At 44.4% G+C, this 13,101-nt stretch overlaps 1 protein-coding gene across 2 annotated transcripts in view; it reads right to left on the reverse strand.

Moving 5' to 3' along the window:
- LOC122551565 (integrin alpha-6-like) overlaps positions 1 to 2,684 on the reverse strand; it is an 84,493-nt gene extending 81,809 nt beyond the window's left edge. For both annotated transcript variants that reach the window (XM_043693639.1, XM_043693640.1), the window contains exon 1: positions 1,348 to 2,684. In XM_043693639.1, the coding sequence (XP_043549574.1) occupies positions 1,348 to 1,523 (176 nt within the window). In that variant the 5' untranslated portion in view covers positions 1,524 to 2,684. The remainder of the gene's footprint in view (positions 1 to 1,347) is intronic.
- Positions 2,685 to 13,101: the final 10,417 nt, after the last annotated feature.

The following is a 13,101-nucleotide window of genomic DNA, read 5'->3' on the forward strand; positions in this document are numbered from 1 at the left end:
TGCTGTCCCTGTGAAAATGATCGACTCCAATTACATCAGATACAAGACGACACCCAACTGCATGTGGCTCCACACCTAAAATATGTTCAATTACAGTAAAAAGAAAATCTGGGGGGGGGGGGGGTGATTGCATGCATTTCCTGAAAATAAAAAAAAGACTGGGTTTGTCGACGATGAGCTACTTGGTCTGAAGTGAAGGTTATTTGCCAAAGACATTCCGAGATTCGGTTTTAAAGGCATGCTGTTTGTCAGAGGGTCATTCATTCCAAAAGGAAAGAGATAGCATTCAGTGAGGTTTTTTTTTCATTTCGGTTGGGTCCCCAGCCCCCATGTGGAGCCCGTTGCACTGAGTGAGGCTCCGGGATTTCTCTGCACCATAGCAACCAGGGCCCGGCAGCGGCGTCTGTGCAGGGGAGGAGCCGGAGCGGCCAGCCAATGGCACTATCAACCAGGCAGCTCTCACTCCCTCCCTCCCCATCCCACCCCAACCCCCACAGCCAACACATTCCCAAAAGTTTGTACACCACGGTGTTGAACCCAAACTCGGGATCACAAATAATAGCCGCATTTTTCGGTCCGAATGATTAAAACAGATTGCAACAACTGCAAATTTTTTTTTTTTGAAGAAAGGAAAACCTATCAGATTTGCTCAGAAAACCACCTGCTTCTACACTTTGGTTAAAGGACCGGCAGTTAAATGCTAATAAAGCTCGGATTCCTTTTACTGGAGACAATTGGGATCAACTCGGGGCTGTAATGTGACGCTGGCAGATTGTGATCAGGTTCCCTGGAGAACGAAACGGAGCCGACAAAACTCAACACTGCCCTGAATATCAATGATCCCTGAAACTACCACTGACCGGGAAGGCACACACTGCTCAGTCCAAACAATCCCCTTCACTTCAGATTCCCATGGGATTGCCCTAAATTGAAAAACTTTGGAATCAACACTTAAGAAGGGGCCCTGGCATAAACCAGTGGGAAAAGGGAGCAGTGAAGTGGCCATGGGATTGACCCTCCCCCCACCCACTCGGATGAGGGGTCGCCTGTTAAGTTGTTCCCGGTGGAGGGGGCACACACGACCATTCTGCGCCAGCCGCTGTTTCTGAGCTTCAGTGTGAACAGGTAGGGCAGCCACAGGCGGAAAAGTGGTTGCTGCAGGGAGTTCGTGAACATTTCGCACAAACTTTAATATAAAAGTTCGCTAAAGCTGTTTTGGACTCAGTTGAGGTGAAGTATGCAGTGTTCTCCCCGGTCAAACCATAACACAGAGGAACTTTCTGTACCGTTCTTCCAGCTTGACAATAGCGCCTTCTCTTAAAGTAAATCAAACCTACACATACTTACATTTTTTGATCTCTTGGCTTTCGCTGCCAGTGCATAGCAAGAGAAAACCCAAACAAGCTTGACGGCTTTCCAGTTTTCTTAATAACATTTTCGGTATCCAAGTTAAAAGCCGAAGTCCATTTGTTGAGGGAAAGCAAGGACAGGTAGATAAGAAGCCATCGCTCCGGGGCCGCCATATCGGAAATGCCTCCTGATCTCTCAGAAAGTGCCTACTAATGTTTTGTCTGATCTCGGGCTGTTATTCTGAGTAGCCGCCTTGCGTTGAAGATGAGATTATAAAGTGACGGTGACGCCTCGCCTCACTTCGCCCCTCCCAGCCACCATCAGTAGCTCGCCGCAAGTAACCTGACCCCAGCCGAGAGCGTTCGTTTCTCTACCCCACCCCAGTTCAACCTCGGTCTCTGGTATCTACTGCAGGCGCTGCTCAAACTTGTCTAACTTCAGTAAAACACGAGCTTCTCAAAACTCTACTGTACAGGTATTTCAAACGCGAACCAACAGTCCAGTCATCTAGATCATCCCCTTGGACGTTGTAATTGTTCTATTTTGCAATTTTCATTGAGGCAACTAACGGTCACTGTTTCCACTGCATTATTGTTGACTACTTATAGTAATCTATAAAAGTCTGATCAGCCAGTCTAATTGTTGCAAGCAGAATACTAGAGGCGTTCATGCACAGGTAATGAATATTCATCGGAACTTTTCAAGTCGATCCACAATAGGTTGGTAATATGGGGGAGGGGGGAGATACGGAAACGAAATACTTATTTATTCAGAACCTTTAACAACCTGATACAACCATTTTACATTGAAGTTTAGTGCTGTAATGCGGGAAATGTTGCAACCAATTTCGATACAGCAAGTTCCCACGGAGAGTAATGGCAAGATATTCCATTTGTAATGCTGACTCCAGGATAATGTTTGACCAGCAAAGGAAAAATACGCTGGTTATCTTTGAAATGGTGTCAAGGATCTTTTTACATTCAATTCAGAAAGCCAACCAGTTTTTATTTTAATGTCTCTTCCAAACGTCAGCACCAGTGGCCATCAACCGTGATCCAGACTGAACTCAAATCTCTAAAGTGAGACCTGAAATCGTGTGATTTAGGTGAAATTTTCATCCATCTACAGTCACCTATAATGGATTGAGCTGCACCAAACAAAATAATTATGACTTGGCATTTTCCTGCTTGCCTTTAGGATTCTACCTAGAATGATTTGATATGCCACATCTAGTGGTGGCCCACTGTTTCTAATTTAAACTTTTAAGATTAGATTCCCTACAGTATGGAAACAGGCCCTTTGGCCCAACAAGTCCACACTGATCCTCCAAAGAATAACCCACCCAGACCCATTTCCCTCTGACTAATGCACCTAACACTACGGGCAATTTAGAATGGCCAATTCACCTGACCTGCACATCTTTGGACTGTGGGAGGAAACCAGAGCACCCAGAGGAAACCCACGCAGACACGGGGAGAATGTGCAAACTCCACACAGACAGTCACCTAAGGCTGAAATCAAACCTTGGTCCCGGGTATTGTGAGGCAGCAGTGCTAACCACTGAACCACCGTGCCCCACAGACCATTTTTGATATTTGATATATGATGAATATCTGCACCACATAGAGGCCGGTCCTTGGATTATTGTCTGCTGATGTTTCATCTAGGTTGCTTCGTTGGCAGTTTTGCCAGTGGTAATTAACCAGTGCCTTCCACTCTCAGGGCAGGGCAAGGAAGCAGATCTCAAGAGTACCTCAACTAGAACAGGAATCAATGAAGACTAGCCACCTCGACAACTGAGCTACTCAGTCCCTGTGTTCAAAATATAAATATTAGTGAAGTGAAAATGTCCAAAACCTCAGGCTAATGTTCTGAGGACATGGGTTTGAATCTCACCTAAACAGATTGTGAAATTTGAATTCAATAAAGTCTGCAATTAGGAAATTAATTTAATGGCAGTCACATAGAATCCTTACAGTGTGGAAACAGGCCATTCAGCCCTACAAGTTCACACCAACCCTCCAAAGAGTAACACACCCAGACCCATTCCCCTATCACTCTACATTTACCCCTAACCTACACATCCCTGAACACGATGCGAACCTTTAACATGGCCAATTCACCTAACCTGCACATCTTTGGATTGTGGGAGGAAACCAGAGCACCCAGAGAAAATCCATACAGACATGGGGAGAATATGCAAACTCCACACAGATAGTTGCCCGAGGCTGGAATTGAACCAAGTTCCCTTGCACTGTGAGCCAACAGTGCTAACCACAGAGCCACTGTGCTAAACAATGTTGTAAAAATCCATCTGGTTCAATAATATCTTTTAGGATAAGAAATCTACCATCCATACATTGGCCTTTTTAAAAATTATTTCACGGGTTGTGGGCGAGACTGGTTAGGCCAACATTTACTGCCTTCTGTAATGACCTACCAAGATACTCAGTTGTATCTAACTGGGAAAAGTTGAAAGAAACAAATGAAACTAGATAAACCATCTGATATCATGCTAGGCACCAGAAATGACATCAGCAAACACTGCAGTGTCTATCTTGCAAAGTCCTTCTTAACAATACCTGGGAGCTTATTCCAAAATTTAGACAACTGTCCCATGAACAAGCAGCAGTCTGACATAGTCTCTCTCACACACACACACAATCATATTTTACAGATAATGTCCCAAACACCACCATTACTATCTCTGACCCATCTCATGTAGCAGCATTATGATATACAGCTGGGAAAGAGTAGCTTCGGGAATCCTCAACATTCACTGTAAACCTCATGAAATCTCTTGGCATTGTTCAAAGATGGGAAAGGAAGCCTACAACTCACTAGCACCTACCTCCCCATTGCCCTCTACCGAGGCAGATGAATTAGTATTCCTCCAGTTTGAAGGAAGCACTGAGGATAGCAAGGTACAGAATGTACTCTGTGTGGGGGACATCGATGTTCATCACCAAGAGTAGCTCGTTCGTATCATTGAGCTGCTTGCGTCCTAAAGAACATAGCTGCTAGCCTGGGTCTGCAATAAGTGGTATTGGAATCAACAAGGGAAAAAACATACTCTGTTATGGATGCATCCATCCATGAAGATCAGTAAGAGTAGTCCCACAAGCAAATAAAAGAAAACCTCCCGACAGTCCTCGTGAAGACAAAGTCCAGTCTTCGCAGTAAGGATACCATCAATCCTATTGTGTGGCACTACTGCTGTACTAAATAGGATGATATGGAGGTGCCAATGTTGGATCCTGCCCCACCAGCTACCTGACAATGGAGCAATACTCTGAAAGCATGTACTTCCAAATAAACGTTTTGGACTATAACCTGATGTTGTGTGATTTTTAACTAACTAGGATGGACTTTAAATACAGTTATCAACTCTAAATTGGACAACTTTGAGTCACTATTGATTCAGCAGCAGCAGATTTGAATTCATTGACAATCTATAACTTCATGGCCCAGAATGTCCCTCACTATGAAGACCATCAATCTGCGAAATGAAGCTTGGTTCATTGAAGAGTGCTGGAGAGCATGCCAGAAGTGGCACCGCATATGCCTAAAAATAAGGTATCAACCCATAGAAGCTTTAGCACAGAATCAATTGCAAGCCAAACAGTAAGAGCAGCATGCAATAGATGGGGCTGAGTGATCTCACAACCGGTTGATTAGATCTAAGTTCTGTTGTCCTGTCACATCCAGTCATGAATAGTGGTGGACAATTAAAAAACTCACTAGAGTATGAGGATATCCCCATCTTAAATGATGGGGGAGCACAGCACATCAGTGCAAAGGACAACACAGAAGTATTTGTATTTATCTATAGCCAGAAGTGCCAAGTGGATAATCACAGATGCCAGTCTTCAACCTATTCAATTCTGTCCATCATAAAACAATAGTTGAAGGCACTGGATATGGGTCCTGAAAATATTTCAGCAATAGTGCTAAATATTTGTATTCCAGCACTAACAATCTCCCACTGAAGTTATTCCAGTACAACTGCAACAGTGACATCTGTTCAGCAATGTGGGAAATTGCCTGGGTGTTACCTTTTCCCAAAGGACAGACAAACCCAACCCAGCTAATTACCGCCCGTCAGCCTACTCTCACTCATCAGCAAACTGATGGAAGGAGTCATTGACAGTGTAGTCAAATAGTACTTGGAGAAGGAATAACCTGCTCACTGAAAGCCAGTTTGGAATCTGTTCGAGCCACTCAGCTGCTGATAGCTTTGGTCCAAATATTAACAAAAAAGCAAAGCTTCAGAGATGCGGTGAAACTGACTGCTCTTGACATCAAAGCAGCATTTGACCGAATATGGCACAAGGATCCTAGCAAAATTGGAGTCAATGGGAATTGTTGGTGGGGGGGGGGGATGTGGTGGAGTAATTTTCTGCTGATTGAATTTATGCCTGGCACAAAACAAATTGGATCTAAACTGCAGGAGATCCTCATAGTTGTGTCCTAGACCCATACATCTTCAACATCTTTATTAATAACATTCCCTCTATCATAAGGTCAGAAGTGGGGATTATCACTGATGATTGCACAATGCTGAGCACCATTCGCTACATCTCAGATGTTAAAGCAGTCCATGTCCACCTACATCAAGATATGGACAACATTCAGACTTGGGATCAGAAGTGTCAAGTAATATTTGTGGCTCATGTGTGCCATTGAGTATTGCCAGTAAGAACAATCTGACTATCATCACTTGAAGTTCAATGGCAATATCATTGCTGAATTGCCGTCTGCTAACATCCTGGAGGTTATCATTGATCAGATACTGAATTATATCAACCAAATAAATACTATAGCTGTAAGAGCAGATCCAAGGCTAGGAATCCAGTAGCAAGTAACTCACTTTCTGTCTCTGCAAAGCCTGTCCACCATCTGTTAGGCACAATTCAGGATTGTGATGGAATACACTTCATTTGCCTGAATGAGTGCAGCTCTGACAATACTCAGGAAACTTGATTCCTTCCAGAACAAACAGCCCATCTTGATTGTCATCCCATCTACCACTATCAATAGTCAATCTCTTCACCAACCATGCATACTGGCAGCACTGTGCACTATCTACAAGATGCATTGCTTTAATTCAGCAAGCATTTCTAACAACACTTGCCAAACCCATGACCACTGTCATCTAGAAGCACAAGGACAGCAGATGCATGAGTGCAAGTTCCCCTCCAAGTCATATACCATCCTCACTTGGAAAGATATCATTGTTCATTCATTGTCGCTGGTTCAAAGGCTTGGAACTCCTTCCTAACAGCAGTGTGGGTAGCCTGACACCCCAAAAATTGCAGCATGTAGGAAGGCAGCTTACCAGGGCTCACCATATTCTTCACGGCAATTAGAGATGGCCAATAAATGTTTGGAACATCCATATTCCATGAACATATATAAAAAAAACCTACAAGTATTATTTATTGCACCAATCTGGAGACGCAAGCTGATAATGTATCATATTTGCTTAAAATGAAATAAGGGTGAGAAAATACTATAAGTTGAAGTGCTGAGGAGTGCCAAGATGGTTAGTTCTAAGGACAGTATTTCCTGAAAAATGATCCATTGTAGCAAAGGAGATATTTGATTGTGAATTCACTTTTATAAGAACAAAGCTAACAAAATATATTCATATAATTGTATACTAAACATAGAATTTTAAATAAACAAATTGGTAAATAGAGATACAATTTCTTGGATGCTCACGTATTTCTAATTATACTGTATAAAGGGAATTGAAGAAAGAAGGAAGAGGAGAGTTTAAAAGACGGTGGGGGGTTGGGGGAAAGAATAAAACAGCTGAAGCCGATATAACGAGCTGAAGAAAGCAGGTTGAGTAGAAAATTATGTGCACATTCAAGCAAATAAAAGACTCAGGCATTAGCATTCAGTGGCCAAATAATACAAGTTCATAAAATGCAACAGGCCTGTGAACTGTGTGTCAGACATTCTTAGATCAGTGATGCTAATCTCACCAATCACGTTGAACAAGGTTCCTAATCCAAAAGATTTAGCTGCACTGCAACAAATGAAGAAGTATTAATTAAAAACCATTGCCTGCATTTGTTCTTTACTACATTAGCTTCTATACTAAATATTAAACTGCTCAGTATGCAATGAGAAAAACTGTCTTTGAAATTTGAAATCAGTAATATAGGTTGTTAAATCCTTCCACAATTGTAAGACATAGACTAAATTCCAAATACTGCATTTGTAATATTGCTGGTTTATAACATATAGATACTGTAATAACAGGGAAAGATTGGGTAACTCCTAAAATCTCACACACAGATTGTGGTATGACTGTTATTCATTGGGTTGTAAATAGGATAATTAATCACTTACACTTTTAAGTTATTGAAATGTGCAGGTCGTGCTTTTCACTGGCTGTAACCATCTGTAGGAGGCTCAATATTAAATGGCTATCAGTGCTTTAAAGTAGACTGCAATTCTTAAAAGGGAGGTGCATTTTGCTGCATGGAGTGCTGAGAGCGTCTTCATGTGTCATTGGGCTGAGATGATTTGGGCTGTGGCTGAACATACAAGAAGGAACACCACGACTGTACACTGGAGATTTTGGAGCAAAAGACACAGGAGATGAGAATGAATCTGCTGCAGGGGAGGAGAACCTCAGGATTTATGCTGAAGTAGCAGTAAGAGCAAATTGTGATGGAGATCAGTGCCGGGAGTGTTGGCCTAGCATCAATGCAGGAAAAAGTCTAGTGATATCACATGGTCTGTGAAAGTGAGTGTTTATCTAAATATTCTACCAACTGCACCACTAGACTCAACCAGTGCTCGATTTTTTTTAAATTTCAAAAATATACTTTATTCGTAAAATATTTTGATGCTCTGTACAATTGGTGGTGCCATTCATAGGCCCACCTTGCATTTCTTTACATACAGAGATCGGAATTAATCATTCATATATACAGGTCTGTACATTTATCATCCATATATTTAGCTGAGGCGTCAGCAGAGCCCACTTACTGAGTGGGACCCCTGTTCTTCTTTGGCAAGCAGACGTTACATGGTGATCTTTCCCCACCGCGCCTTGATGGCAGCTGCCCCAAGCTTCAGCACGTCCCTCAACATGTAGTCCTGGACCTTGGAATGTACTAATCCACAACACTCAGTCGGGGTCAGCTCCTTCAGCTGGAAGGTCAACAGGTTTCGGACAGACCAAAGAGCACCTTTGACCGAGTTGATGATCCTCCAGGCACAGTTGATGTTCATCTCGGTGTGCATTCTGGGGAACAGACTGTAAAGTATGGAGTCCCGTGTCGTGGAGCTGCTCGGGATGAACCTCGACAAACACCACTGCATTCCTCTCCAGACTTCCTCTGCGTAGGCACATTCCAGAAGGAGGTGTGTGAGAGCAGCGTGCGGTGAGGCCGAGAGTCCGGGCGTGCATAAAGGATCTCACAGGCAGAGCCCTTCTCACCACCAGCCAAGCCATGTCTTGGTGCTTGTTGGAAAGTTCTGACGATGAGGCATTCTGCCAAATGGCTTTGACAGTCTGCTCAGGGAACCGCTCGATAGGATCCGCCCTCTCCTTTTCCCGAAGGGTCTCAAGGACACTATGTGCTGACCACTTCCTGATGGACTTGTGGTCAAAGGTGTTTTTCATCATAAATTTCTCCACAAAGGACAGGTGATACGGAATGGTCCAACTACTTGGAGCATTCCGCGGCAGTGAGGCCAGGCCCATCCTTCGCAACACCGGGGACAGGTAGAAACTCAGTACGTAGTGACACTTGGTGCTTGATGCAGCCACACACAAAGGTGGCCATCAGGGTGAGGGTGGCATTGGGTGTGTTTTTTCCCCCGTTGCCCAGATCTTTATACATCGAGTCCCTTTGGACCCTGGCCATTTTTGAACTCCATATAAAATGGAAGATGGCCCGGGTGACTGCGACGGCACAGGTTCTGGGAATAGGCCAGACCTGTGCCACATATAACAACATTTACATTGCCTCACACCTGATGACCAGGTTTTTACCCGCGATGGAGAGCGACCGTAGCTTCCATCTGCGTAGTTTCTGCTTCACTTTCCTGATACGCTTCTCCCAAGACTTGCCGCACGCCCCAGCCCCTCCAAACCAAATACCCAGCACCTTCAGGTGGTCAGTCCTGATGGTGGAGGGGATGGAGGATTGGTCGGCCCAGTTCCCGAAGAGCATGTCCTCACTCTTGCCTCGGTTGACCTTGGCCCCCGTGGCCCGTTTGAACTGGTCATAGATGTACATGAGTCTGTGCACGGACAGCGGATCCAAGCAGAAAACGGTGACATCATCCATGTACAGGGAAGCCTTAACCTGTAGGCCCCCGCTGCCAGGAATAGTCACCCCTCTCAGACTTGCATCCTTCCTGATGGACTCAGCAAATGGTTCTATGCAGCACACAAACAAGGCAGGAGAGAGAGGGCAGCCCTGCCTGACTCTAGATCTGACTGGGAAGCTATCTGATTCCCACCCATTGATTGAGACTGCACTGACAATATTGGTGTAGAGCAATCTGATCCAATTGCGGACTCCCTCCCCAAAGCCCATTTTGGAGAGAACATCTCTCATATATGTATGTGATATCCTGTCAAAGGCTTTCTCCTGGTCCTGGCTGATGGGGCAGGTGTCCAACCCCCTGTCCTGCATGTAGGCGATCGTATCCCTGAGGAGTGCGAGATCTCAGCGATCTTCCTGCCCGGTACAGCACAGATTTGGTCAGGGTGGATCACCAATCCCAGAGCAGACCTGACCTGGTTGGCGATGACCTTTGACAAGATTTTGTAATCCGCATTCAATAGTGAGATTGGTCTCCAATTTCTGATTTCCTCCCTCTCCCCCTTCTGCTTGTAGATGAGGGTGATGATGCCTTTCCTCATGGATTCGCTCATGGTACCTGCCAGAAGCATACTGACATACACCTCCAGCAGGTCCTGGCCAATCAAGTCCCACAGAGCAGAATAGAGCTTAACCGGTAAGCCGTCGCTTCCGGGAGTTTTATTCTTTTCGAAGGACTCGAGGGCCTTGGTCAGCTCATCCAGAGATAGCGGCTGGTCCAGCCTCTTCCATGTTCTGTCGACTAATGCTCAATTTATTACACTAGTTATTCACTTTGAAAAAAGTTGTGTTAATCTATGGTGGTGCTAAGTTGCAGTTCACTGAGGAAGACCACATTACACATGTTGTAATCTTGAACAATGGATAGCAATTCCAGAGGCTCCAATACTGTTTCTACCAAATATCTGACCAAAAATCTCTCCTATTCTTACGGACTACTATTGGTATGCATTGGTTGGAGTGGCAGGCAGATACCCAACCTGATTGGCCATGTTACAAAATCATTTCTGTTGACCAGCAAGCTCTGAGTTAGAGCTCAAACTCGGAGCTTCTGGCTCAGAACCAGGGTTTGACCCATTGCAACAAAAGGCATCACTCTGAAGCAGCACACAAACATAAAATTAATGTCTTTTATTTCACTGTTACATATTTAACACCATTCTACACTTCACCCTTTAAATTCACAACCTGCACACACTGCAGGCAGTCAACAATATTATGAAAACATAGTCAGGACATTTGCTGACACATTCTCTGTTTCTTGCAGGTTGAAGTGGCATAAGCATCAAGTGAGAGGCCTGGATGGTGTCCCCGGCCAAGCACTTAGACCCTGTGTGGACCAACTGGTGGAGGTATTCACCAACATCTTCAACCTCTCCCTCCTACAAGCCAAAGTCCCCACCTGCTTCAAGAAGACCACCATCAACCTGGTACCTAAGAAAGCACATGCAATGTGCCTTAATGATTACTGCCCAGTGGCTCTGACCTCAATAATCATGAAGTGCTTTGAGAGGCTGGTCATGAGCCACAACAACTCCAGTCTCCTAACCGGCCTCGATCCCCTACAATTTACCTATCTATGTAACAGGTCCACAGTGGATACCACATCCTTGCACTCATCCCTGGAACATCAGGACAACAAAGACACCTTCATCAGACTCCTGCTCATTGACTACAACTGTGCCTTCAACACAATTATCCCTTCCAGACTGATCTGAAAACTCGGTGACCGAAGTGTCAGCTCCATCTCTGCAACTGGAACCTTAGCTTTTTGACCCACAGACCACAATCAGTGAAGATAGATAACTGCAGCTCCTCCATAATAACAATCAACACTGGAGCCCCATCAGGATGTGTCCTCAGCCGCCTACTGTACTTCCTGCACACCCACCACTGTGTTGCCAAATTCCAAATAAACGCCATCTACAAGTTCACTGATGACGCCACCGTAGTAGAATGGATATCTAACAACAATGAGTCAAAATTCAGAAGGGAGATTGAAGGATTGGTGACGTGGTGCAATGAGACCAACCTCTCTCTCCACAGCAGCTAAACTAAAAAACTGATCATTGATTTCAGGAAGAAAGAAGGAGAACACACTTGCATCTATATCAACGGAACTAAGGTTGAGAGGGTGGAAAATGTCATGTTCCTCGGAGTTACAATAATCGAAAATCTATCCTGGACTTCCCATGTAGATGTGATGGTCAAGAAGGCACAACAAACCTTTTCTTCCTCAGATGGCTAATGCAAATTGGCATATCCATAAGGACCCTCACCAATTTCTACAGATACACCATTGAAAGCATGCTGTTTGGGTGCATAATGGCTTGGTATGGCAACAGCTCTGCCCAGGACCGTAGGAAACTAAAGAGGGTGGTGTGAACTGCCCAGGCCATCATGGGAACTAATCTTCCGTCCATGGCCTCTATTTACATGGCTTGCTGCCACAGAAAGGCTCCCAAAATCATCAAAGACTCATCGCACCCCGGTAATGATCTCCTACAACTTCTTCCATGAGGCAGAAGATTTAGAAGCATGAATACACACACCAGCTTTCTCCTGGCCATTATTAGACTGATGAATGGATTCTCTCGCCTCAAATAATACTGATCTTGTTAACGTTAATCTCGCCTAGCACACTCCCTATGCAATATAAACTATATACCTCTGTCTAAGTCTTTTTAATATGTACATCCTTGCTTACAATGATCTGCCTATACTGCTCAAACAATGCTTTTCACTGTAATTCAGTATACGTGACAATAAATGAATCAATCACACATTGGGAAAGAATTGAAGAAGGACAAATATATAGAGTCATAGAGTCATAGCGATGTACAGCATGGAAACAGACCCTTTGGTCCAACCCATCCATGCTAACCAGATATCCCAACCCAATCTAGTCCCACCTGCCAGCACCCGGCCCATATCTGTCCAAACCCTTCCTATTCATATACCCATCCAAATGCCTCTTAAATGTTGCAATTGTACCTGCCTCCACCACATCCTCTGGCAGCTCATTCCATACACGTACTACCCTCTGCGTGAAAAAGTTGCATCTTTGGTCTCTTTTATATCTTTCCCCTCTCACTGTAAACCTATGACCTCTAGTTCTGGACTCCCCAACGCCAGAGAAAAGACTTTGTCTATTTACCCTATCCATGCCCCTCATAATTTTTTAAACCTCTAGAAGGTCACCCCTCAGCCTCCTCCAGGGAAAACAGCCCCAGCCTGTTCAGCCTCTCCCTGTATCTCAGATCCTCCAACCCTGGCAACATCCTTGTAAATCTTTTCTGAACCCTTTCAAGTTTCACAACATCTTTCCGATAGGAAGGAGACCAGAACTGCATGCAATATTCCAACAGTGGCCTAACCAATGTCCTGTACAGCC

The sequence above is a fragment of the Chiloscyllium plagiosum genome, chromosome 7 (assembly GCF_004010195.1).
Source record: "Chiloscyllium plagiosum isolate BGI_BamShark_2017 chromosome 7, ASM401019v2, whole genome shotgun sequence".
NCBI classification, from domain to species: domain Eukaryota; kingdom Metazoa; phylum Chordata; class Chondrichthyes; order Orectolobiformes; family Hemiscylliidae; genus Chiloscyllium; species Chiloscyllium plagiosum.